Genomic DNA, 25,742 nt, shown 5'->3' on the forward strand with positions numbered 1-25,742 from the left:
GGAACATCCTCACAATGCCTCAGATATATTTAAGTGTTGATTGAATTGAAGAATACACAGAGGCTGTTTCCATGATCTTTTCCAGCTCATCACATGCGTTGGTATATTGAGCCTAAATGACACGAGTCTCCTTCTGTGAAGGTTGAAACATTTTACCATGAGCTTTAAGAGAAAAGGGCCCCCTTCTGTCCCACCTTCAACTCCCCACATCACAAGGAATAGTCCAACCTAAGAAATGCTGGGAACCGTATCACTTCTCATTGGAAGAGAACTGTTACCAACTCTGATAGGTCATGGACTCAAACCTTTCAACCCAGGCAGGATGATTCATTTTCTTGTGAAGGACTCAGAGGTATAGTGGGAGAGAAAATACAGAAAATGAAATGCATGGAAATTCACAAGTCTATCTAATACACTCACTTCTGTGGGCTATCTAAATTTTCTCTTGTCTGTATTAAGTGGCGATGCTTTTTCGCCAAGTGCCCTTGAGAGCCGGTGCAGGCTAATAGGAAGCTAATCTCATGTGATGGGCAGCCTCAGGTGTTGTCTCAGCAGGCTAGCTGCATCTTCCTAGGGTGATCTTTTGTATTTGAAGGCCTTCTCAATTTCTCTGTACCCATAAGGGAAAATGGGAACTGAGCTATCAGCCAATACCGTTGCTTTATTTTCCTCCCCAATAAAGCTGTCATGAGTTTTCATTTTGACAGCTTAATGCCGAAACTCAATCATTTAAAGATCAAAGAAGCAGTAGACCTATCCAGGAGGGCCCTATCTACTAGCAAATCACATTTGTGAGTTCAATGATTCTCTGCAGATTGAATGGTCTAACAAATAGATGCCCTGTAAATTGCCAAAGAGGACAATTTACAGGCAGTTCTCACAAAAATGGGAAAATGGCAACAGAGAGATAGGATTTGGTTTTCTCTTGGAATACCAAACTTGGAGAAGGTCAAAAGCCACGGCACACGTGCTTTCCATAAATTACATTTATTTTGGAATTAACAGTTAGTGAGATTCCACCAAAACAGCTCCCAAACCAGACTGTATGGGAGCTATTAAAGGTCAGTCATAGGTAAACTGGCATTCAGAAAGCAAAGTGGGGGACTGGTACAAAATGACTTCTGTTCGTAATGATATATGTGCTTTTTCTGTGCAGCTCTGTCATATCTCCCCGAAGGTGCTGTCAAGGCAAGTAGGTGCCAGAAAAGAACTTTCAAACAAGTCTGGGAAATTGGCAATCTAATAATCTATGGTGGAGGGAAAAAGGCAGATTCTCTCTCTCTCTTCTGCCCTCCCCCCCCCCAATTTGGATCCATATTTGAATGCACTGTGGTCATAGCTATAAACATTGCAAGTACATATGTATTAAATACCGGTTACTCCGAAAGGAGGTTTGGGAACACAGCTTTCTTTAACCCTCCCTGCAGTTTCCGATGGACAATTGGAGGCTCAAAGAGGTTGAGTAAGTTAGGCAGAAGTGCAGTTAGTCTTACTAGTGAGCAAGCAAGCATCTGAACTCACTGCCATGTCTGTGAGAACCCAGCGTCTCAATTCTTGAAACTGTGAGAGAGTAGATTTCCATCTTCAGGATGTGTAAGAATCAACACAGACAATAGTTTAGTAGTTACCAGAGGGTAAGGGGGTGGGGAGTGGGAGACGAGGGTAAGGGGGATCAAATATATAGTGATGGAAGGAGAACTGACTCTGGGTGGTGAACACACAATGGGATGTATAGATGATGTGTTACAGAATGGTACACCTGAAATCTATGTAACTTTACTAACAGTTGTCACCCCAATAAACTTCAATTAAAAATAATCAACTGGGGGCAAGGAAATCAGAATGGTTGGGGTGAAACACAAGGGTCAGTCTGTAGGTGCAACGTGCTCCGCTAAGATTTCGGAAGCAGGTTGTTAGTAGGCTACCCTTTGGACAGTGCTAACGTACTAACTACGCTGCTTGTAGGGGTATCTGAATGAGGTTTTGGAGTTCTTCGATATGAATTATTAAGAACTGGCTAGGGCAGCTCTGCATCATGAATATCTAATTGCCCTTCTCAAAAGCATCCATTTCAAAGGACCATTTCCTCCCGTCTTAAACGTCTATTAACATAGACCTTAAAGTTGCAAAATAGCAGTTTTTAACATTTTTCTTTCCAAAGTTATTGAAAATATTAAGATAAAAGAAAGATTCCTAAGACAGACTTCGGTATACCAAGCCAAGAAATGAAGGTATTAGCAGTTTAATAGGTTTTGGAATGGGCAAGGGAGGAAAGGGGGCACTGAGAGGGGAGAATTGTGTTTGATGCCTGTTTAATTTTAACTCTGCTTTATGTACCCCTGATTTGTTCCCAACTGCTTTCATGATTTCTCCAATTGGTCTCCAGTGGCCAAATCAGACCCTACCCCCTCTCCCCCTCCCCGCTTCCTTGTTTTAAAGAGATCTGGTTTTACTTAGATGAATTAAATGTCACTATATTTGTTTCTGTGAATTGTTCCAGCAAAAATTACAGCATCAATGTCTGACTTTAAACGTCTGTAAGACTGTCTGCCTCTCTAGGCTATTTATAGTTGCCTTTTAAACACTCTAATAAATGCTTTTAAATTGCTATGGGTTTGCTTTCCCTTGATGAAGCCTTAGAATTGGTCCACTCCAACAGTACCGGCTGAAAATACATGTTTCCTTTTCTTGCAAAACTAATGCATGTTCATTGTAAAATTTTAGAAAATATGAATAAGAGAACAGAAGAAAAAGGAGGAGAAAAAAATAATAACAAACAGAGGAGGCCACAATTAATATTTTGTTGTCTGTCATTCTGTCTTTTCTCCATGCTTATATTTAGTGAAACTTAAAATAATATCATATAAGCTGTTTTATTTTTTTCCATGAAACAATATGTTTTCATTTTTCCTGTCATTCTTTTACTCCATCGCTTTTACTGGCTACATTAAAAGTAATGAGTAATGATATGAGTGTACCATTACCTATAAAACAATCCCACATTTATTAGCTGGCCAGGCCGTAGCCAACATTTGCTACTACAAATAGTCCTACAAATTAACTATGTCTCTATGCTCATCCATGATCCTTTCTGTAGGGTGAATTGCTACAAGTGGAATTGCTGAATCAGAGGCTGTACCAAATTTATAGATGATGGTCACATAGAGCCAATATATCTCCAGAAATCGTTCAAGTTAAATCTATATACATTATATTTGAATATATTTCCAAAATGACAATGTAATGACATGCATCAGTGTAAGGAGAACCACATTGCTAATAATTCAATCATTTCTTTAACAAATTTTATTAAATACGTTTTAGTGCCAAGCCCACTTTTTTTTTTCAACTCCAGATTTCCAGAGTTCTCCAGCATAGTTACATGCAATCATCATACTGAATGCTACAGTTCTAGGAAAGCTTATAAGCAAAAGTAGTATTACTTTAAAAAAACAACAAAAACAACAACCAAAAAAAAACAAAAACTATGTATAAACTGGCAGCTCGGACAGGGGAGAGGCAAGGTAAATGGAAGGACCCGGGAGCTGGTGTTTGCAGAACTGCCAGCATTGATGTTTTTACAGTTCTCACAATGCTGATTCTCGTACTAGGACTGAAATCTCCTTGAGAATATTGTATTGCCCAATTGGTATTGTTCAATGATTTATTAATTCATTCCTTCAAAATATAATTAATGAGTGCTTACATGCCACATACTGCTCTAGCTGCTGGGGCTACATTGCTACTTTTTCTCCTGGAGCTTACCATCTATTCCTTGGGGCAAGCTAGCCAACAAACAAGGAATTCAATCAGTAGCAGTATTTTAAAATGAATAAATCATGTTAATGAGACAGAAAACAATGGTGTGGGGGAGGGTTTTAGTTAACATATCCTCTCCAGACAAGGTCTCTCTTAAAAAGGTGACATTAAAGGTAAGATTTCAGGGCTGAGAAGAGGCCCTGCAGGTAGGAAAGGAAGTGCAAAGGCCCTGGGGCAGGCACACCCTTGTGTGTCAGAGTGGAATTTGGCAAACTTTTCCTTTAAAGAGCCACATAGTAAATATTTTTGGCTTTGTGAACCATGTGTGGTCTCTGTTGTAAGTTCCCGAGTCTGCAGTGATAGATAGTGTGAGAGTAAGTAGCCAGGGACACTATATAAACAGTCTGAATGTGTTTAAATGAAACTATTTATTTAAGCAAACAAAAGCAAACAGTGAACCAGACTGCCCTTTAGGCTATAGTTTTCTGACCCCTGTGTTAGTGAAAAAGGCAGATGCAGGGAATGAACAGTGAGGAGAATAGGAGATACTTAGCAGAGATGGGCCGAGGTCAGATGTAGACCATCTGTATAAAATACAGATTATGCAATTTACTCTAATTGCAATGGAAAGATACTGGAGGGTTTGAAGCAGGGGATTGACATGTTTTGATTTTCTTTTTAAAAGGAGTAGATTAAAGTACAGGGAGGGCAGAAAGAGAATATCTCTCATGAAGCTGCTGTGGTCCTTTGAAGACATGGCGTTTTGTCTATGATGAAACGTGATTAGCTCTCAGATCTCCTTAGATGTCAAACCAACAGGACTCGCTGCCAGTTTACAGGATGGAAGTTAAAGGAGTGTGATTAGGTCATTGTCTTGCATATTGGAGATATTTTAAAAATGTAAATTAAACTTTCTTGTAACTGAATTGTTTTCTATTTCAAGCAACAAAAACTATCCCTGGTTAGAACAAGCAAAAGAAAATATTATTGAAAAGATATCAGGTAGCTTATAGTCAGTATCAAAGGACGTACTATGGAGAGAACCTGATTTGAGCAGAAACAAAGCAAAGCAAAATGGAAATCTCATCTCAGGGCAGTCTCTCTAGAAGCTGTGACTTGTGTCCTGGGGAAGGCGGGGACCTAAATGCACCATCACACCCTGCCCTCTTGACTCCTTGTACTTGCCAGGAATAATAGGATTCGGCACCCTTGTGTCACTTCCTCAAGATTCAGAGTCTTGTTCCTGGACCTCTGATTGGCCACACCAAGGTCACGTGACCTTATTCCAGGTGCAGGGTGAAGAAACATTAGTGAGAAGTGGTTCTGCCACCTCCACTGGCGTCATCCTAGCCCCAGACACCATCATCTCTTACCTGCTCATTGAAATGCTTTCCTGGCTTATCTCCCGATGTCTGCTTTGACAATTTCTCCAACCAGTTTTCCACTGGACAGCTACAGTGATCTTTTAAAAATGCAACCTTGTCAGGCTGTGCTCTTGGTTAAGGTACTTCATTTGCTTTCACTACTCTTGGGAGAAAGACCCAAGTCTATAGTTCTACCCACTAGGTCATTTATGTTGTGCCTCTGTCTCTCTTTCTGGGATCAACTCCCCCACCTGTCCCCCCTCTGCCTCAGTTTCACTTCTTTGGAAAGTGTGTCCTGCGCATGTTCGAAGCACAGAGCCTTCGGAAATGCTATTCCTCTGCCTGGAAAAGCCTTTTTCTTTCTTTTATTTAACTAACTGGTATTCACTTTACAGACTGTAGTTCAGATACCCATCCCTCTCAGACTACATAAGAACCCAGTAGTATAAGCTGTTGCAAGAAACAGAGGAGAAATATTTGCTCAAAGTAGGGGTTAAAGGAGAACTTTCAAGGCGCTAGCCTGTACTCTTTTTATATTGTCATTTATTCCTTACAAAAACCTTTTGAGATGTCAACTATTGTCCCTATGTTTTAAATAAACACAAAGAAGCCTAAAAATACTGGGGGTGCCAAAAAAAATGTATACAAGTGGACACTTTGGTCAACGTTGCTCAAGCCGTAGTTCACCATGATCAGAAGTGTCTGGACGCTGACGGGAACCACTTTGCGCACGTCTTGTCATTGCAGAAGTCAAACGTGACTTGTATTTATCTTTTGTTATCGGTATACATCAAGTATTATAATTTTAATACAGTTTTCCTTTCTTAACATGTGTATACATTTTTTGGCACCCTCTGTATGTGTCAGATGCTGATATCATATGCATACATCTAAGATGTGGTGGAAGCATAACTAGAATCCTGTCCAAGTCTCTGATCTCCATAGTCCTGCCTTTTAACAGTGAAACCATTGGACCAGAGGGAGTGTGGACAATAGCCTAAAGTCGCAGGAGAAGGGATGTTTGCATTTCAGGTTAGAATAACCACTGGATAAAAGTGGCAAGAGAAGAATTAGAAGGCTGTTACATAAACCGGTAAAACCCGTTGTTCTTTTTTTTTTTACCAGATCAGGAGAGCCTGAATTCAGTGATAAAATGCAGAGGAGTTCCTGTAATGATAAGTCCTGGTGAGAACCAGGCCTTAAAATTAGCTTAGAACAAAGGATGGAGCAGCCAAATTACACCTATAAATAGTGAGCACCCTAACAACCAGAGAGTGAGGTGCCTCAAGCAAACAAAAATAGGATGGAGAGCAAGGCCCCTGAGCTGATAACATTTTACCTAAGGCTAGAGCCAGGAAATGTAAGGAGGTGCTGTCCTGGATTAAACTTTCCCCACCTTTGTTAAATGGCACCCTCCAGTTTTCCCTATTAGTACTTCATTCTCCTTTCTCCTTGGTACTTACTCCTCTAAGCGCTTATCTCATTTTATTGTTTTCATGTTTATCTATGCCCAACTTGCAAATGCAAACTCCACACAGGTGGCACTCTGTTCAGTAACTCCTAAAACTGGGTGGGTTCAATAGGAGCTCGGTTAAAATTAAAAAAAAAAAAAAAGAATAAAAACTGAACAAGAATATAAACCATCAGTAACAAATTCTCCATCAGATAATTTTAGAGACCACCGGAGGAAGCACTTTCCTGGCACAATAAGGGGACACTGAGCTGGTTTCTCAAAGGGACATAAGATCTCATGAAATCCAATTTGTGCACCAACCCACTTTCAGCTCCAGGTAAACTCTCGGCTGGGGCTGGCATGCCACCTAGAGTAGGATGGGCAGGCTGATTGTCAAGATAAGAACCAGAGAAAGCTTCAGAGCCACCTTCGTAAACCATATACCTACCACTTCGGACAAAGAATAAACATCATAATGTTGAAGTCAGAAACATCCAAACCTGTAGAGAATTTTTATGAGTTGAGCCAAACTGACGACATACCAGGGAACGAGATCTCAGATGCTCCAGAGAATAAGTTTTGAAGCTTCTTTTATGCATTTGAAATGAAGGAGGGGACAGAAGGAAAGTTGGAGAAAGCCCAAGGCGGCCTAGATTACAGGATAGTTAACAAGACCGTGTGCTCTCTTGAGGGTTAAGACTCCCTTTGAAGGGTTTTACTTCTGGTATTTCAGAGGTGTGTTAACCTAGATGCTCAGAAACAGGACAGGGCTGCTTGAGGCAAAGAGAAGCTTTTTAGCAAAGCAGTTGTTTGACTGGGGCGTGATACCCACCATGACCTGCTCAGTTAGGCATTTATGATCAGATCGCCCTGTGAGGTTACTTTCCATAGGATCCCTTTTTCCCTCCACCCATGGTCACCTTGTGAATTTCTATAATTTGTTGAATGTTCCAAACTTGTCAGCCCTGTTTCCTTTAGTTTGGTCGCTCAGAGTAAATAGCAATACAGTTCTTAAAGTAGAAGTGTATGTGTGCGTGTGTGCATGTGTGTGTGTTGAAAACAAGGACTAGGGGATCTCCCATTTGTTAACAGTTGTGAAAAGGAAAGGAACATGACCCAGCCCCTGGGGGTTGGAGGAAGAACAGAGGAGTAGCTCAGGTGGCTCAGTGGTAGGACACAGTGAGTGGCACCGTCCCTGAACTTAAAATATCTACTGGGAACCACATAGTGTCTGCCCTGATGTCATGCAGTGGAAAGCCTTCTGAGGGGGTTAAAACAGATGCTCTGATATTTTACAGGGGGAAACTGAGTCCTCATGGGATTCAGATTTGAGTAATAATTATTCAAAAGCTGCTATGAGTGTGGCAGAGTGAAAGATGGCTTCCCTTTAATGATCACATTCAAACCACAGTAACTCGGTGACATAGGTATTATTCCCATATCGTGGATGGGACACGGAGGTTCATGGACAAGATACTTACACAAGCCACTCAGGACATTCAGGACAGACCTGGAACTGGAGTCTGCTTCCCAACTCATGGGTTCTGTACAATACCAAAAAAAAAAAAACCCACCAAAAACAAAAAAAACCCACCATTTTATTGCAGATTGTTTCTTATTGAGGTAATTTGATTTTTAAACCAGAATAATTTTGGATTATAATCTGTGTTATTTGGGTACTAGCTTGACATCCAGAAAATGAAGAAACATAACCCCTGGCTCCAGTTTTCTTCTACTTTTAAAACACAGCATCATTTTGGGTGAGGCAGCGTTTACAATTAGGGTGTAGCTAATTGTAGACTGAAGAAAAGGTGGGCTAGAAAGAAAAGCTCCAGAGAAAAGTTCTAGCAACTTGAGATGTCTGCTTCTCCTTCCTGGCACCAGCTTTCAGTTTAGTTGTTTTCCCATAACACAGTATATATGACTCCTTTCCTATCATCACGGACACACAACTTTTTCTAAAAATTGATTCAGAAGGAGACATTGTCAGGTTGTATCACGAAAAGTAAAGCCCATGGTCACTGAGAAGTTAGACCAGGGTTGGGAGGGAGAAGAGGACGCAGAGGGGACAAAAGCTGTAAGTCAAGCCACGGCCTGCTCTGGGGATGATGATAGCAGCTGAGAAGGAAACATGACACGGCCATGATTTGTTACCACAGGACAAACTGCTTGAAATGGGGGAGACAGGGAGTATTCGGAGAAGTCCAGATTTAGCAAGTGTGGCCGAAGCACGTCTTCATTGGCTCCAGGAAGAACACCTAAGTATGTCCCAAGGTCTTAGGAGGCTACCAGGCACGAGATGCCTCAGGTATAATTCCCAGGCAACCAGTGGTAGGATGAATTTAGAGCAAAATAACCTAACTTGTTTGGGTTCTGTGCTAAGTCATGAAACCCCTCTTCCTTTCCTTCCTGGCAACCAGATCCCACCCCCCATACGCCATCTGACTACACCTCCTCTCACTGACCCTCCCGGGCCCCTCCCCACACGTCACCCAAGCCTGTCTTCAAAAACAATGACCTGTACTTGGAATTTAGGCCACCTTTTCTGGTTTCTACCCCACCTGCTCTCAAATTTCCACTAAAATTTATCTTACCTAATAGTTGCCAGGAAAGTAACTTGATTACTGACAAGTTCATCTAAGTCATTTACTTGATAAAAAAGGGACCTGTTAACTGAATGGCCATGGACATTAATAAATGAATTTTACCAGATATTTTAGACCATTTATTTGTGGTTATTATTACTATATTGATACTAAGTAGGTATAGAGACAAGATCTGATTTTATTATCAAAGTGACACAGGATTACAGAGACTTAACCGTTGTGTTGTATCATCCACACGCTAATGAAACGCTTAAGCTTGATGTACAAGAGCAGTCTGCTTGGTAAATAGCTGAATTGGAGAGGCTATGGCAAAGTGGCAGAGGAATCGCTTGAACACTGTTGAGTCCGACTGAGGCACTTTTGCAAATCGAGAAAAGGAGACAGACACGCAGGACGTTGTCTGTTTTCTTGGAAACATTCCCCGTGATGTGTATCACCCGTTTGAAATAAGATGAATCAGTAAAGAGTTCTCCTGGAATTCATACAACAATCTAGAAAACTGAGGACGAAAAGCAGATCTCACTGGTCAAAGTAGATTAAGGAACGTTTTTGAATTGTCTGAACTTAATACCAGGAGGAAGGTCTAAGAAAAAGTCGTTGTCAGGACTGGGTCTGCTGAGCCCTCTGGGTATCTCTCGCTCAGGTATCTCTGTGGGATGGTGTGAACTGGGTCGTCTGGGCAGTGCTCTCCTAAGTGTCTCTGCACATTATAATGAGCTTTTGTGGCATTCCCAGGGAACAGCCAGCATCCCGGCCGTGCACTGCCTCTTACTCCAGCCCCACTTATAAAAGAACTCGATGTCATGGCAAAGAAATTGCAGTCTTCTTCCCACCTCTGCGATTTAGTCACCTGGTGAAACAATTTGGAGCTGGTGCAGCAGGGGGACCTTACCAGATTCAGCTTTTACTTCTGAACTTTAGACTCCACCGCGTTGTAATTACCATCATCAAATTTCCATTTTTAATTTAAAAAAAAAAAGAACTTTGCAATCAATGAAATGGCCACCATCAGTTTCTGGAGAGCAAGGAGCACAACATGCAAAAGGAAAATACAGAAGTAGGGACAGTGCAAATGCTTTTTTATGATGGAATTGATGGTGACAAGACGATTTTGAAAGCTTTAAGGAATTTTTTAAAACTGGGTTTGAATCCTGACAAACACAAATGTTAAATATAGACTGTCCAATCAATCCACAAGCCTGATCCTCTACTATTTAATGGCAAACAATTGGAAAAGTGCTCAAATTAACACAATATATGAAACAGGAGATTAATAAATATTTATTTTGCCTCGCCATTTTTGACCCAAGAAATGGGTAAGACTAAATAAAATGCTTTTGGTTATAATCTATCATTTAGCTGAGAAACAATCTCCTTTTAGAAAAATGCATCCTATACATGGTTGGAGAATTAAAGACTAGATGAACAAAGTGTACGTACCTGTACAGAATCTGAAAGCTTTTTTCTGGAAACACTGAAATGATTGCAAGAATGAACCGCAGCCGAGGATATGGTGGGTTTGGGGCAGAATTCTCACAGCTGTAATTTGTGTCCCTAAAATGGTTCCATTACTCAGAAATAGATTTTCCACACATTCAAATTTGCTCACTTGTTGCTTGTATTAATTGAAATGTCATACACCAATTAGCATACTGCTGAAGGTGTTTTAAAAATGGCTTGTTTATAAAAGTTGTTGGCACTACTGGAATTTAAAACGATGCCAACGGAATGCCATTTCAAATAAAAATCTTTTTTTCTTTTGGCAGCAGAAAAGAGCAGAGTCACACAGTAGCTCTTGATTTATGAACTGTGCTTTCTTGTTCTCAGACTCCCATGATGTGTGCAGTTCCCTTTAAGGAACTGGGTTGGAAGAGTTTAACAAGAAAACAAGCCTATCTCCAAATCTGCTGTTTAATTAGAAATCATATGGGCCTTTGATTATAACTGGTCCCATTCTCATGCCTTGAGTGATCAGGTGAAAGAGTGGCGTTCTCAGTCCTGAGCAACTACCATTCGGTGACAAATCAGACTGGAACCTCTGAGGAATGATGTATGTTGTGGACAAAATTTGTGGAAAGATTTTACATTTGACATTCCAATGAGAGTTTTCTCAGCCCTGGGTCACATCCTGAAATTATACAACTGTCTCCCCCCAAACACGTTGAAGTGCTGACAAAGGAGGAGAGGATGTAACTATGCAAAGCAGATGGGGTGGAGGGAGAGTGAAGTGGCCAGGGTGGGGGAGGGCCCCGGGGATGGACAGAGAGAAACTCACACAGGCCTTGCAGGATTTTCTGGCTGTAAGCAGCGTGTCCGTCTTCACAGTGGTCCATCAAACAAAGTGTTTATTGTAAAGTGGGTCTGATCCCCGGAGAGTAAGAAAAATGATTCCTTTTGACTGGAGGGAAATTAACTCTTTCCTCCCTTTAGCAGCCAGGGGAAGGCACTAAATAAGTACTGAGTGATCAATTTCCTTGGCTGGTTTCAAGAGGGGGCGGGTCTCAATGTCAGGAACAGTAATAATGCCTACTCTATTTTTCTGTGCAACAGAGTGGCAGGATCCTCCAGTCTGAAGTGGTCCCTTCTTACACTCGCTTCCCCTATCTAGCACAGGTAAACTATGTGGAAAACATATTCTAAGATTTACCAAACCATTAAAATTGGGCTGCAGTGACTTCTTAATGTAGCATAGAAATAACTAAACACCACTTAACATTGGATTTTTAAAATGTACTTTCAGGCTTGAGCTGGGAAAACCATTGGCCTATGTACCATGAATGCTACACATGATAAGAACTGTGTGTGCTGCCTTAAATTTTTTTTTTTTTTTTTAAAGACTGAATTGGGAGGAAGAAAAATGACTTTTCCTTGGCATGGCTGTGAAAGCATCAGGGATACTAAAGAGCTGGAGGCGGGGCAGGGGGTCCATTGGAATATGCTCCCTTTAAGAGGGAAATAAGATTAGCAACTTTGGCAAATTGTCTGCCTCTATTCAGAGGGAAAGAGAAGAGCTTCCAGTGCCAAAAAAGAAAAAAAGGATGGATGTTATGAGACAAAGGCACAAGCAATTTTATACCTTATTGAAAGCTGAACTGGGAGTGGTTTTAACTCCTCTGGGGTTAAGAAAGATTTTTTTTCCCCTCTCTCCACTAAAGGTAGAGCTAGGGTAAAGGAGCTGAATCTGAAATAGTGTCCCTTTCAGTTCTGTTTGGTCCTGGGAAGTATAGGAAGAAGAACCTCCGTGGAAGAGAGAGGAAGCTACAGGTGCTGAAGGTGAGGGACGGCCTATGATAGCAACCAGTCTGGAAATTACATTTTAACAGGAAGGTAGAAACTCTTCATTGCGTCCTTCTTTTAAGGAAAACCACCTGATTTAAACGGAAAGCTTATAAGACTGCTAGACAAATATCTGACTTATATTTTGCCTTTGCACATGACTGATTACTTTGTGTTCTAAATGCCCTCATGCTGGGAGAGTCGCCAAAATAAGACAATTTTATTTTATTTTTAATGTCAGTTCAGAAACGGTAGTGAGGCTTCATTTGGGATCAGCACCGTGTTTCCTCGAGCCTTATGCATTTATACAGACGTTGTCTTCTCTACTTGCCTATTGCCTTCCTATAATGACGGGGAGTTGAATTCTCAACTGAAATGGGTCCTCGATATTGCGTCTATGGTTCGAATGAAGTCTTAGCTGTTTCCGACGGCGCCACATTGCCTCAAATTTGGCAAATAGCTATCGAGGTGGAAAAGAACAGCTAAAGTGGGTTTCATTTTCTTTGTCTCAGGTTTCAACCGGAAACCCCACAGCACCAGAAGGCCACACACCCAGCCCCGCACGACTCACCGGGACGCCCGGGGCGTCGGGAAGAATGAGCTACTACGGCAGCAGCTATCCGGTGGTGACCGTGGACGCCAAGTACCCCGGCTACCCGCCCGAGCACGTCGTGTCTGAGAAGAGGAGGGCCAGGAGGCGCCTGCTGCACAAAGATGGCAGCTGCAACGTGTACTTCAAGCACATCTTTGGGGAGTGGGGCAGCTACGTGGTGGACATCTTCACCACCCTCGTGGACACCAAGTGGCGCCATATGTTCGTGATCTTCTCTCTGTCTTACGTCCTCTCCTGGCTGATCTTCGGCTCCATCTTCTGGCTGATCGCCTTCCATCACGGAGACCTGTTGCACGACCCAGACATCACGCCCTGCGTGGACAACGTCCACTCCTTCACCGGCGCGTTTCTCTTCTCCCTGGAGACGCAGACCACCATAGGCTACGGCTACCGCTGTGTCACGGAGGAGTGCTCGGTGGCCGTGCTCGCCGTCATCCTTCAGTCCATCCTGAGCTGCATCATCAACACCTTCATCATCGGGGCCGCCCTGGCCAAAATGGCCACGGCTCGAAAGCGAGCGCAGACCATCCGCTTCAGCTACTTTGCGCTCATCGGCATGCGCGACGGGAAGCTGTGCCTCATGTGGCGCGTGGGGGACTTCCGACCCAACCACGTGGTGGAGGGCACCGTGAGAGCCCAGCTCCTCCGCTACACGGAGGACAGCGAAGGGCGGATGACGATGGCCTTTAAAGACCTCAAGTTGGTCAACGACCAGATTATCCTCGTCACGCCGGTGACCATCGTCCATGAGATTGATCACGAGAGCCCTCTGTACGCCCTTGACCGGAAAGCAGTGGCCAAGGACAACTTTGAGATTTTGGTGACATTTATCTACACCGGCGACTCCACGGGGACTTCCCACCAGTCCAGGAGTTCCTACGTGCCCCGGGAAATCCTCTGGGGTCACAGGTTTAACGATGTCTTGGAAGTGAAGAGAAAGTACTACAAAGTGAACTGCTTGGAGTTTGAGGGCAGTGTCGAAGTGTATGCTCCCTTCTGCAGTGCCAAACAACTGGATTGGAAAGACCAGCAGCTCCACAGCATGGAAAAGGCCCCGACGGGCCGAGGAGCCTGCATGGCAGACACCAAGGTCAGAAGAAGGTCATTCAGTGCAGTGGCCATTGTCAGCAGCTGTGAAAGCCCGGAGGAGACCACCGCTTCTGCCATGGACGAGTGTAAGGAAACACCTTATCAGAAAGCTCTCCTGACTTTAAATAGAATCTCTGTAGAATCCCAAATGTAGTCCCAAAGTGCAATTACAAGGGCTACCACTCAATCGTTTTATTATCGAGCCAATCACCTTAAGGCAAGTAGTTGTAAGCAGGGCTTTAAAAGAATGTGACAGCTATGTTTGATGCTGATGGGAGTAAGAAGAGCAGGTTAAACTTGATCGGAGATAATCTAAAAATCACATAGTATCCAATTGTGTAAACTTTTTTTTTTTTGCTAGCAATTTTTGTGTTAGAGATGCTATTAAGAGTCTAATTGATTAATATAAATTTCATCTGCTTTTATTATTCTGTATACTTGTATCTTTAATTGGAGGTGTCATAGTCAATAATGGGGGAACAAGGTAGGATACTAGAATAAATAAAAATAGGAGAGGCCACCAGCTTGAATAATACACATTTTAATGTATCAGAAGTGATAGTAAAAACATCGTATCACCTAACCAAGATATGCAAGGCATACATTCAGTAAATTGTAATGTGGAAATAATGAACTGTGACATCGACTGGCCTGTTTGTGTCACTGTGTTTGCCCCTCATAGTGTCTTGGTATCCGCAGGCAAGAGTTACTGGCTGTAAGAAATAGACAATGCCACCAATTCAGTTTTTCCACAGCCACTTGCCGGGTAATAATCAATGAGTGCTAGAAGCTATTTTCTCTCTAAACCATAAGGCAGGAGAAAAGTTATAGTATTATTCAGAACAGTGTTTCTCTCTTAAGTGCCCTAGTTGGCTCCAGCAAAGGGCTTTATATGGAAGAGCAGAAATGAGGCAACCCTGACCTCTGTAGTTTCCCTGATGAGGGGGCTTTTGATGTCCACCTTCCAGCTTCTCCAAGGACAAGATGAAGGAATGGGGTCATAGAGATGGGGTGACGGAATGGATAGCCGTGATAAGCACTCTCACACTCTGTGGAAGAAAACATGTCCACGTGTCCTGCAAGCTCTGGCTGGCTGCATAGGGACGGAAACTTTTCTAGGGGCATTTTGGGGGGGAAGGGAAGGGGGGGCGAGGGGAAAGGTATTTATTTGTGCCCAGAAGCCGTTCTGTATGCTACCTGTCTTGGTCATTTTATAAAACTTAAATGACTTGAATTGTGGATTTTAAGAAACTCTTCCACTGAACTTGGAACAATCATTTAAATTGAAGATTTTGTGAAATATAATGAAGGATATTTTAATGCATATTAAATGGAGAAGCTAAGGGTTATAGAGTTACTTACACCTGAGGAACTGCGAGCCATCTGTATACTCTATTTCCATGTTAGACGATGTTAATTATGATTACTTTAAGCACAAATTTGATCTCCTGTGAGTGAAGAGTCACTTTAAGCTTTATAAATTGAAGTTATTCGCTACATTCAGAATTACCTGTGTGTTTTTTTAACATTGTTGCAGAATTGGCAATAATTATATATGCTACACTTTTTAATTTGTTTAAATATATACACACACAGTTTTTGCTTTTTCTTGAAAATATCTTTATCTCTTTTTCCATTTAAACTAAAGCATACAAGTAAATTGAACTGAATTACATAGTTCAAGGTTAGCAATAAAAGTAAAATATTAATATGTAGGTATGTAAAGTGTTTTTCTTTTGTTTGTCATCTATCCCCCCGTTTCCTTCCTCCTTTCCCTCTTCTTCCTTCCCTCCCTCCCTTTTTTTTCTTATTTCTTTCCTTCTTTCTTCCTTTTGCCTATGAGCAACAAAGCATTTTTAAATGCTCGTATGCAAATCTTTTATTCCTGTTGTTTTCTGGATCAGAGTTTTGTTCAGGTTACAAGTTGCAAAACTGGAAGCTTAACACCAGATATAAATAATGCCTTTTTTTCTGATTTGCTTCAGGAATGCAAAATCCATGTTTAAATTACACTTGCACTGTAGATTTAGATTTTGTAGTGGAAATTACTCAGCAGAATAAGTACTACCACCTACTATGTAGAAAACACCCACTACCACAAACAAACATGCCCCTCCCCCCCATCCTTAGCTTGTTTCACACACATCTAGTTTCTTTTCACTTTTCTTTGCTTCCTGGACTCTGTCTACCTATGATCTTGTTTCGTGAGTATCAGAATAGAAGCAGCAATATTCAATACATACATTCTGTTGTCAAATCGTCTTCCCCAGGATGGAATATAAACTCAGCATTCCCATGTACTATTTATCTCTAACTTTCTGTTTAGGTTTATAACATACCCGGACACCCCAATGAGTTATTTGGTAATAAAGGTCTTTCAATGATGCCAAAGGTATATATTCCAGGTAGTATAAACTCTGCAGATGTAAAATGGGGTTGCCGCGTCATAGAATTAGGATGTTGGCACAATTATAAACCATTTTTATGGGTTTAGAACAGCTTGTAGAATAGCTGTATCCGAATTAACAATTAAGTGCTTCTGTTAGCATTGCAACTTGTAGGCTCTGTGCAAAATGGCATTTCTAGCTTTGAATGCTCAGTCCGGGATGAGAAGTCAGTCAAATATTTTTTCCAATGGCATCTGTTTCTCCCTGAAGATGACATTATTCAGTGAACTTAATTAGATGGAAAAACAAATTGTGACATCAAGGCATGGCCCCGCTGTGTGCTGTCACCTGTGAGCAGTCCCTTGCAGAGTGAGGGAGCACAAGGAGAGACGGAAATGCCATTTTCGTGGACCACCAGTTCATCAAGTTTTATGAGGTACTTCGCACAGATACACTTAATCCCGACACCAAAACAGTGGCGTGGATATTTTAAATTTCCATGTCATCAAATATCTCATTCTTTGCTTCTTCCTGGCTGACAGAATTCCAACTGGGACAACAATGTGCCCAGGTTTAAAAAAAAAATTACAGTGATGCTTTTGGGTCTCCCTTGTGGCTGGGGGCAGGGGGAATGTGCTTAAGTGGCATGGTTCTGGCCCGTGAGCTGTCATCAGAACTCTGGGTGTGGCCTCTCAGAAAGCTCTTTTACTGGGGCTGACCAAGCTGGCACACGACCTTTTGCTCCCTGCACACATCCTTCTCCTCACCTAGCCCTCATCCTTGGTAACTGAAGCCCCTGCAGCCATCTTCCAAGAATGAAAATCAAGGACACCCCTTCCAAAGGAAACATAGGAGAGGAAAGAGTGCAACGCGAGATTGCATATCTCCAGACTTCTTCTGCAGGAGGGAAAAGGAATATGATTTCTAACTGACACAGTGAGTGATCTCTCCAAAGGCAATTATGCAGGGAATAAAAGGCTGGTAAGGAAAAAAACGATATACCCGTTAGGTCCAGCTCATACACGGCATTCGATGCAGTTGGTCTCTTTGGAAACCACATGTTTTCTGGGGAGTTGAGGAAATGCCACTATTATTGTAAAACAAACACAAAAGAATTCCTTTTGGCCTGGAAATCCCTCAGAGACACTGAAGTCTGAGTCACGTTGATAAGATGATTGACCAGCCTACTGTCCCACTGCCCTTTACCTTTTTCCTTCCCTCCCACAGAATGACATTCCGTGTTTTGATGGGACTGTCACTGGGGTTGGGGACCTGAAATCTAGTGAGATTTCGGCAAGCAAGCACTGTACATCTTGGGCAGGGCTTCAGACCCCCAGGGAGACCAAGTGGCATCAACTTTTCAAGCAGGCTCTAAATGTAGACCAAGGAACCTTCATCCTTACATTAAATGTTTGTATTTCATTACTTCTGGGTTGGCCAGGATATGTGCAAAGTAGATACTTTGGGAAGCTCCTATGTAAAAGATTCGGAACCAAATTAAAATATTCTATTAGCTCCACTCATTAGAAGCATTGATTCTTCTGCTCTGACTATTTCACAAGGGCGTGTATAAGCCCCTGTGGTTTTGTAAAGGTAAGTTTTGCCTGTGGACTTGTAGAAGCCACCCCTACACACCCTGGGTACTCTGTAAAACACGAGACCCTGCCTTCATTCTAGATTTGGTTCTCTCTCTCTCTCTCTCTCTCTCTCTCTCTCTCTCTCTCTCTCTCATTTTTAAAGGAGCAGTATGACCCATCTGTTGGAGAAAATGACTTTGGGCCCCACACACATAACGCAAGTGGGGAATAACACAGACACACAGAGGAAGCAGCAGGGAGGCCCTTGGCAGATCGTCTGCAAAGACTCTTCTGGATCTGAGGTCTTTGAAAAGGAAAGCTAGTACCTGAGATTCAGTTCAGATAAATCACTGGGCAGAGAGCAAGCAAGGCCTCCTCCAGGGGCCTTTTCCTGGAGAGACACAATCACGGTGCTGCTGGGACAACATCACGGGCCTGTGTGGCTCTGCAGCTTTTCTTCAGTCAGTAAAACCTTATGTCCAAGCGAGTTCTCACGTTTTTCTTTCCCTTTGGATTGCGTCAGCAATTTCACACAGTCCTCTTCCCACTGTTGGTTGGACCATGAGAGCTGGCTGGAGACAGGCAGCCTCTTGCCTCATCTTGTCACCCGGGGCTCCTCTCCTCGGGAAAGTCCATGCCTGTGGTTGGGGATGTGTTGTGCAGTCTGGAGACTAACTCGACATGGCTCAATAGAGTCTTCATTGCTGAGTACCTAGCAGGGAAAATTTAAGAATAAATAAACGATGGCCTTTTGCTGTTTGGTCTCATTGATGGATGCTGTTTCATAAATAGCACAAAAGAAAAAGCATACTAGATCGTGAGTCTATCTGTCACCCCTAGAAAACACAGCTGGACTGAGACTGAGGGTCTTCTAAGTCCCGTAAGGTAACCTGAGCTGGGTAGTCACTGAAGTCGGGTCCTTGATGGAAAGTGGGGACGCTTGGCGGGCTACAGAGGCACAGGTCAATCATTTCAAGTTTTCAGCAAACTGGGACCATGAAAACCCAAACAGATAGATTAAGTCTTGCTAAATGACATAGCCAAAGAATGCTTTTCCCCCTATGCTATCATTTACCACAGGGCCCATACAACATCCTTAATCACTATCTAAGTAACTTGAACTTGAGACAGAAAGAGCCCCAAGAGGTTTAGCCCCTGTGGAAACTTCTTTACAGAAAGTTATCAGAAACCTTCAAATTTCCACATAAAATACTTCAGTCGCATGCACTATGCACTGGGGCTCTTTCTTTGAATTAGAAGCACATGTTGTAAACCAATTATTTATCGTGCTGCCTGTTGATTGCATCTGATACCACTTTGCCAGGGGAGGGGAGGCTAGCCATAGGGTTAAGGACAGAGCTAGTCTCTGCCAGCTGCCAATTCCAGAACCAAAGCTTTTTTCGAACATTAGCTCATTTAATCAGATTCCGCTTTACATATGAGGAGCCCTCCCACTTAGAGGAGTTATGTGACCCCAGAAACACAGCCACCAAAGGAGAGACAGCAGACGAAAGACACACAAGCAGCAAAGACCAACCCAAAGCTCTTTGAATCACCACAGGTGCTAAGCAGCCCTGATGCTGCCAGAGGTTGAGACATTTTTTACTCTGTAATCATTCAGTGGGAAAAGCCATCATTTCAAGACCCTTTGTGAAATAAAAGCCTGTTCTTTCCTAGAAGTTAACTAGTCATCAACTATTTAGAGAGGGTGGAGTATGGGTAAGGGGACCAAAAAATGTGGGAAGCAGCCGGTAAGAGCAATGATGGATGAGAATAATCTCATCCAACATGTAAACAAAGATTATAGAATTTAAAAGAAAAAAGACTCACCTTGTCTCAGGGGAAGGCTCAGGCATGGGGGGACCCACCCCGCTGTAGTGATCCCCTGTCACCATGCCTCTCGCCTTGGGCGCAGGAACGTTTGGTCCTGGGGCACGGCCAGCTTTCAACACCGTGAGTGGTGGGGCTTTTCCTCCGTCGTCTTAGTGACTGCACAGCCTAGAGCAACTTAGCCGGTGTTTCGGCTTCTCAGTCCCCTTCTCTATGGTTTTCCTTGCTGCATGATGCTGCGATTCTGAGAGCAGGCTTAAAAATCAGACTGCCTAGGTTTGGGTCTTATTTCTACTATTTCCTCCCTGTGCGACTTTGGGCACTTTACCTAACTAACCTCGCTGAGCCCCAGCTTTCTCAACTGTGATGGAAGGAAAATCAGAGTACCCACCTCACAGTTGTTGTGAGGATGAAGTGAGACAATATTTGCGAAGTGCTTGGAACAGTACCTGGCACACGATGAGTGCTGATAAAGTACAAGGTGGTGTTATTACTGCCCGCTGCAAACTCTTCATCTCTTTAAGTGTTTTGTCCATTAATTTACAGTTCATAACCTTTAACATTGACTTAAGCCAAGAAATAAATAGAGAGAGAAAGATAGAGAGAAAAAGAATGATCATTCAGTAGAAGGAATACAGATTATTACCATCCAAATGTAAATGATTCGTGTACTATCTTACCAAAACCATTTTGGATGACATAAACCATACTTTCTCCATTGTGAGGCATCAGGATTCGGTAAAATGGTGCTTTGAGAATAAAAGTTCTAAGATACACAGAGGCTCAGCGAATTGGCCCAAACCAAGGAGAAATCAGACCGCATGTCCTATGGGATACTCCCCCTCTGTACACTCCCCGCTGGACATTCAATTTAAGATGTTTCAAAAAGTGTTGAACTATTTTATATAACAATACCATGCACTATATGCAAACTTCTCAACATGTTCCAGTAAGTTAAAAGGGGTCGCGGGAGGAGCAGGCTCATTATCCAGAAATGACCCATCACAACCCAAATACGCTGCCGCTAACTGAACCTGGGAAAACCTGCTGGTCTCGGATGTGCCCGTGGGTCTGCAAACCACCCAGAAGCCTGAGAGCCACACCTCACTGGCCAGCGAAGAAGTGTGCTGAATTCACCGGTACAGGGAGGAACAATTCTCCTTCTCTAATGTAGGACATGCGACAGGAGGGGCTTCCTGGATTTCAAATAAGAAGTGGATTCAGATTCCAAAAGGTGTGCCTCTTGCGAGCTGTATGAACTTGGGCAACATCTTAATTGTCACAGAGCTTCAATTTCTTCATGCATATAAATGGAGGTAATATTTACCTTGTGGGCTAATTGTAAAGAGTATATCAGGATACGCCCCCCCCCCACAGGCACATGCATACATATACATGTATATGTATATAATCCTCCCTCAGTGCCCATGGGGGATTGATCCCAGGACCCCTCCCCCTGACCCTGCGGATACAAAAATCTGAGGATCCCAAAGTCCCTTATATAAAATGTCATAAAATTTGCATAGAACTTATGCACATCATCCTGTATACTTTAAATCATCTTTAGATTAGCTACAATACCTAGTATAATATCATGTCAGTAGCTATTATGCTATATTGCATGGGAAATAATGACAAGAAAAAAAATCCTGTACGTGTTCAGTACAGATGCAACCATCGTAGGCTTAACAACGTAGCACACATCAGCAACAACGTAACTTTGTTCCCTGAATATTTGTGATCTGTGGTTGGTTGAACCTCAGGACATATAACTCAGGGATGTGGAGGGCCGACTGTGTATGTGTGTAGAGAGACACACATACATATGCGTAACTATGGTCACACAGGAGTCGCCCAATAAATGAATATTTCTTGTTTTTCTCCTCTCTCTCTATATCACTAATAGTAGCATGACTCAAAGGAATTTGAAAGCCAAAGCATTATTACCTGTGGGCTAATAATGCTTTACTAATTATCCCAAAGTTAGTTCTTTTCTACATATCCAAGCTTTTATCTGATGTCTGAAGTCAACTTTCTAAATATATTCTCTTCCGCTCCCAAGAGTAATTGATTCTAGTGTCAGCACTGGCACTAATGAGATGTGGAATTTGGGGGGATTACCCAACCTCTCTGGTCCAGTGTTTTCCAACCCTTACAGCATGGGTGTTGAAATTACCTCACGATTCCTTGCAGCCACAAGACATGATTTTCCCTCACTGTACTTTTAGTCCTGGTTTTTTGTTTCTTATTGGCTTTTTATAATTTATTTACTAACGTATGTAATTTACTGCATTCTTTTCTATTCTCGTGATTATGGTACTCTCTGAATTTAACAGGAAAGTTCTACTGTCATACTGTTTTCTGTTTCTTTTAAAACCCTTCTTTAACTTACATACTTCCTGTGATAACAAATTAAAAACTCAGAATAATAATATTTGTTGAATTTAGTTTTCAGACCTGATATTACTGTCCTTTTCTAAAATTGGACCTATTTTAAACAGGAGAATTTAAGGCATTTAAAAATGATAAAAGTCTGATTTTTTTTTTAAAGATGAAATATCACTTTTGTAATTACAATGGTGGGAAGCAAGTAGTGGCATGAAAAATGCAGTAACTAAAATTCTGATGAGGGCAACCTAAAATTTATGACTAACTGACAGAGGCCATCAAATATGCTGTTAAATGTTATGAAATGCCAGAACACTTAATCAATGAAAGTGTGTGGGGGGGGAATGTTCAGCCAAGGGTGTTACTGATCCTTTATGTTACTATTCAAAGCAGTATCTTCAGGTTGGTGACTTGTGCAGTGTTCGACTTGAACAACTGTACCTGGCCAGGCAGTGTTTTGTTTCGAGTTGGGAAAAAGTGTCTGCTTTTTAACCTCCTCCCAATATGTATAACTGACCACAACTGCAGCACCTAGATTTCCAGACCCCAGTGGTCTCTTAGTTTCCAAGCATGAGAGAGATGCTCTATAATATCAACACCAAATAATCACAAATAAATGGACAACACATTGGAATATTCTGGGCACTCTTCCCATTATCATCATTTCATGGCTGCGGTGGGACCTAGGGAAATAACAATTTGCAAATTACAAATCTGAACCTTTACTGTAAACCAAAATTTTCAGAATGGCTTTTTTATTCCTATATTACAAATAACTCTGAGGGTAGTCATGAAAGCATGGATTTGAACAACATCAGATTCATCAAACAGTACGAAGTTTTGTTCATCCTTTTCCGGAAACAGAACATGTTGCCCAAGTTATTATTCTTTGTTTAAAAGCTTTGGACAATAAATAAAGTGAAGGATCTGCATCCGTACTTGCCCTTTCTGGGATTGGGGATTGAGTGAAAGCAAAATATTAATGATTTTGCAGCACAAAGAAGATAAAAAAATAATAGAAACACTTCATCTTTTCACCAAAGGCTAGGGGTATTCGTTGGTCTTTTGAAATATCATAAAGATAATAATAACAACTATTAATAGTAGCAATTACGTAAAAGCCTCTGGTGATTGTATTAGGAGGTTGACTATTCTTGGTCACCATTGTGCCACCTTGTGGTCACCAGGGAACACATGTTGTTTTTTTTCCATGAAGTGAATCCACGTTTGTATCCCCCGCCCCTACCTCCTCCCACTTCTATGGAATGATATTTGGAAGAGTAACTTGGCAACTACATTGCCAGTAAGGCTTCTGAAAGAAATGTAATGGGCGCTGCTCAAGTCAAAAATAACCCGCCGTGAAAAGCAACAATAGTATTGGTCTAAGTATGGGGATTCCAAGGATGAGATTTTTCCTTTGCTACCTTCATAGGGATTATATATTTAGAAGATGAAATTGGAGTTCCTTTGGGTTGCCATTCTACAAATAGAGACATGGAAGTCTGGATCCTGTCCACTGAAAGCTAATAAATAACCCAACAATCTTTTTATAGTAAGAGAACGCAGCCAGAATTTAGGTATCAATTACTAATACTGTATTAGAATAATCATGTTAATGCATATATGGAAATAACTTAATAAAGATGATTTTAACGATGAGTAAAGATTTGCTTTGTAAATATGGGCATTATAATCTCATAATTTTTATGCATTTCAAAGAGTCGTGATATTTGTTTAAAGGATTTTTCTGTTTTATAAATTCCACTTATGTCAGCATCCAGATGTGAAGAACAGAGAAAGACAGGATTGGCCATCTTCCCACAGAGTACTTGTCTGCTAGGGACTAAATTATATCTTTTGTAACAAATTCAGGAATTTAATGGCCACTGTTTTATATTATCAGGGCTTGTTTGATCAAGGATATAGTTTTTATCAAGGATGAAGGGATTAGAAAAAATGAGGTCCCAACAATTCTTTCATTATATGTAGTGTGTTTTGTGTGTGTGTGTGTGTGTGTGTGTGTAGAGAATGAGAGAGAGAGAAAATGAGAGAGTTTTAATTAATTCTCACAGAGGCACTTCCAGGTTTTAAGTCAGTCTCTTGGTCTGTTTCTTTGTCTTCATATCTGTCAATTTCTCTCTCTCTCTCTCTCTCTCTCTCTCTCTCTCTCTCTCTCTCTCTCTCTCTCTCTCTGTCTCTCTGTCTCTTTCTATCTCTTATTCTCATTCTCTCTGTATTAGTCTCCCTGTCTTTCTCTTTGTATCTCTCTTTGTTACACTTCTCTAATTCAATTTAGACTGAAATCCAGGAGGTCAGCTGATTTGGATTTGAATCCTAGCTCTGTAGATGACTAGTGGTGTTCCCTTGGGCAAGTTACTCCAACTTCTAAACCGATTTCCTTATCTGTTAAATAGGGGCACTTGCCTCATACACTGTTGCGACAATTAAGTGGCACATTGGATATGAAAGTACTTAAGATAATACTTAGCACAGAAGTAAATGGCCAGTACATGGTGGCCGTCTAAAAAGGTCTCTATTTGTAATATTCAAATCTCTGTCATCACAAGATGCTCCAATGTTGCCTCATGTACAGGTATGATGTCACTACAAATTAGAGCTGTAGCTCTAGAATTTCAAACAGAAAAATCTCCCATGTGCCTCTTCTAACCACTTTATCAATGAAATGCTAAGAATCAGAAACATCTTGCCTACAATCACATAATTAAGTAGCAGAACCCATACACGAATTCATATTTCTACTTGTACATCCTCACCCAGAATTTGTTGAAATAAACAATAGTTCTCATTCTAAGCCATGACTTTATTTTTCCAACTAGTCCTTCCTTCCTCCCATTTGATTGTTTTTTTATTTATTTGCCAGACTAAAATTAACGCAGTGAAATAAGAATTTTCAGTCACAGTATCTGATTTTTCTAAAATTCATTCATTCATTCATTCGTTCATTCATTCATTCATTCATATATTCAGCATTTACTTTGTATCCAGTCTTACATAGACATTGCGTAGGCAACAATGAGCAAAACAGAAAAATGATCTTGCCCTCTTGGAACTTACATTCTAGTAGGAGAGAGAACAAGGAAAGAAACAAATACATAATTTAATACCAAACACAGTTAAGTGTTATGGAAAAACAAAATAAGGAGTGTGCCCGTGCCAAGAGCGATGGGTGCCATTTCAGGTAGGGTGGTCAGGGAAGCCCCCTCAGCTGAGGTGACATTTACTCAGACTGTTAGAACAGAATATTCTAAACCTAGAATAGAGAAAGTAAATCCTATGGATACCTGTGAAGTAGAGTTCCAAGCCTGTGCAAAGACCCTGACGTAGAATGAAGTTTGAGAGTCTTGGGAGGTAGCAAAGATGCAGAATTCCATTTTGTCCA

The 25,742-nt window shown here is 41.6% G+C and overlaps 1 protein-coding gene across 2 annotated transcripts in view; it reads left to right on the top strand.

Moving 5' to 3' along the window:
* Positions 1–15,871, top strand: part of KCNJ16 (potassium inwardly rectifying channel subfamily J member 16) — a 42,826-nt gene extending 26,955 nt beyond the window's left edge. For both annotated transcript variants that reach the window (XM_081027732.1, XM_081027733.1), the window contains exon 2: positions 12,971–15,871. In XM_081027732.1, coding sequence (XP_080883858.1) covers positions 12,971–14,314 — 1,344 coding nt within the window. In that variant the 3' untranslated portion in view covers positions 14,315–15,871. The remainder of the gene's footprint in view (positions 1–12,970) is intronic.
* Positions 15,872–25,742: the final 9,871 nt, after the last annotated feature.

Source organism: Rhinolophus hipposideros (genome assembly GCF_964194185.1).
Source record: "Rhinolophus hipposideros genome assembly, chromosome: 20".
NCBI classification, from domain to species: domain Eukaryota; kingdom Metazoa; phylum Chordata; class Mammalia; order Chiroptera; family Rhinolophidae; genus Rhinolophus; species Rhinolophus hipposideros.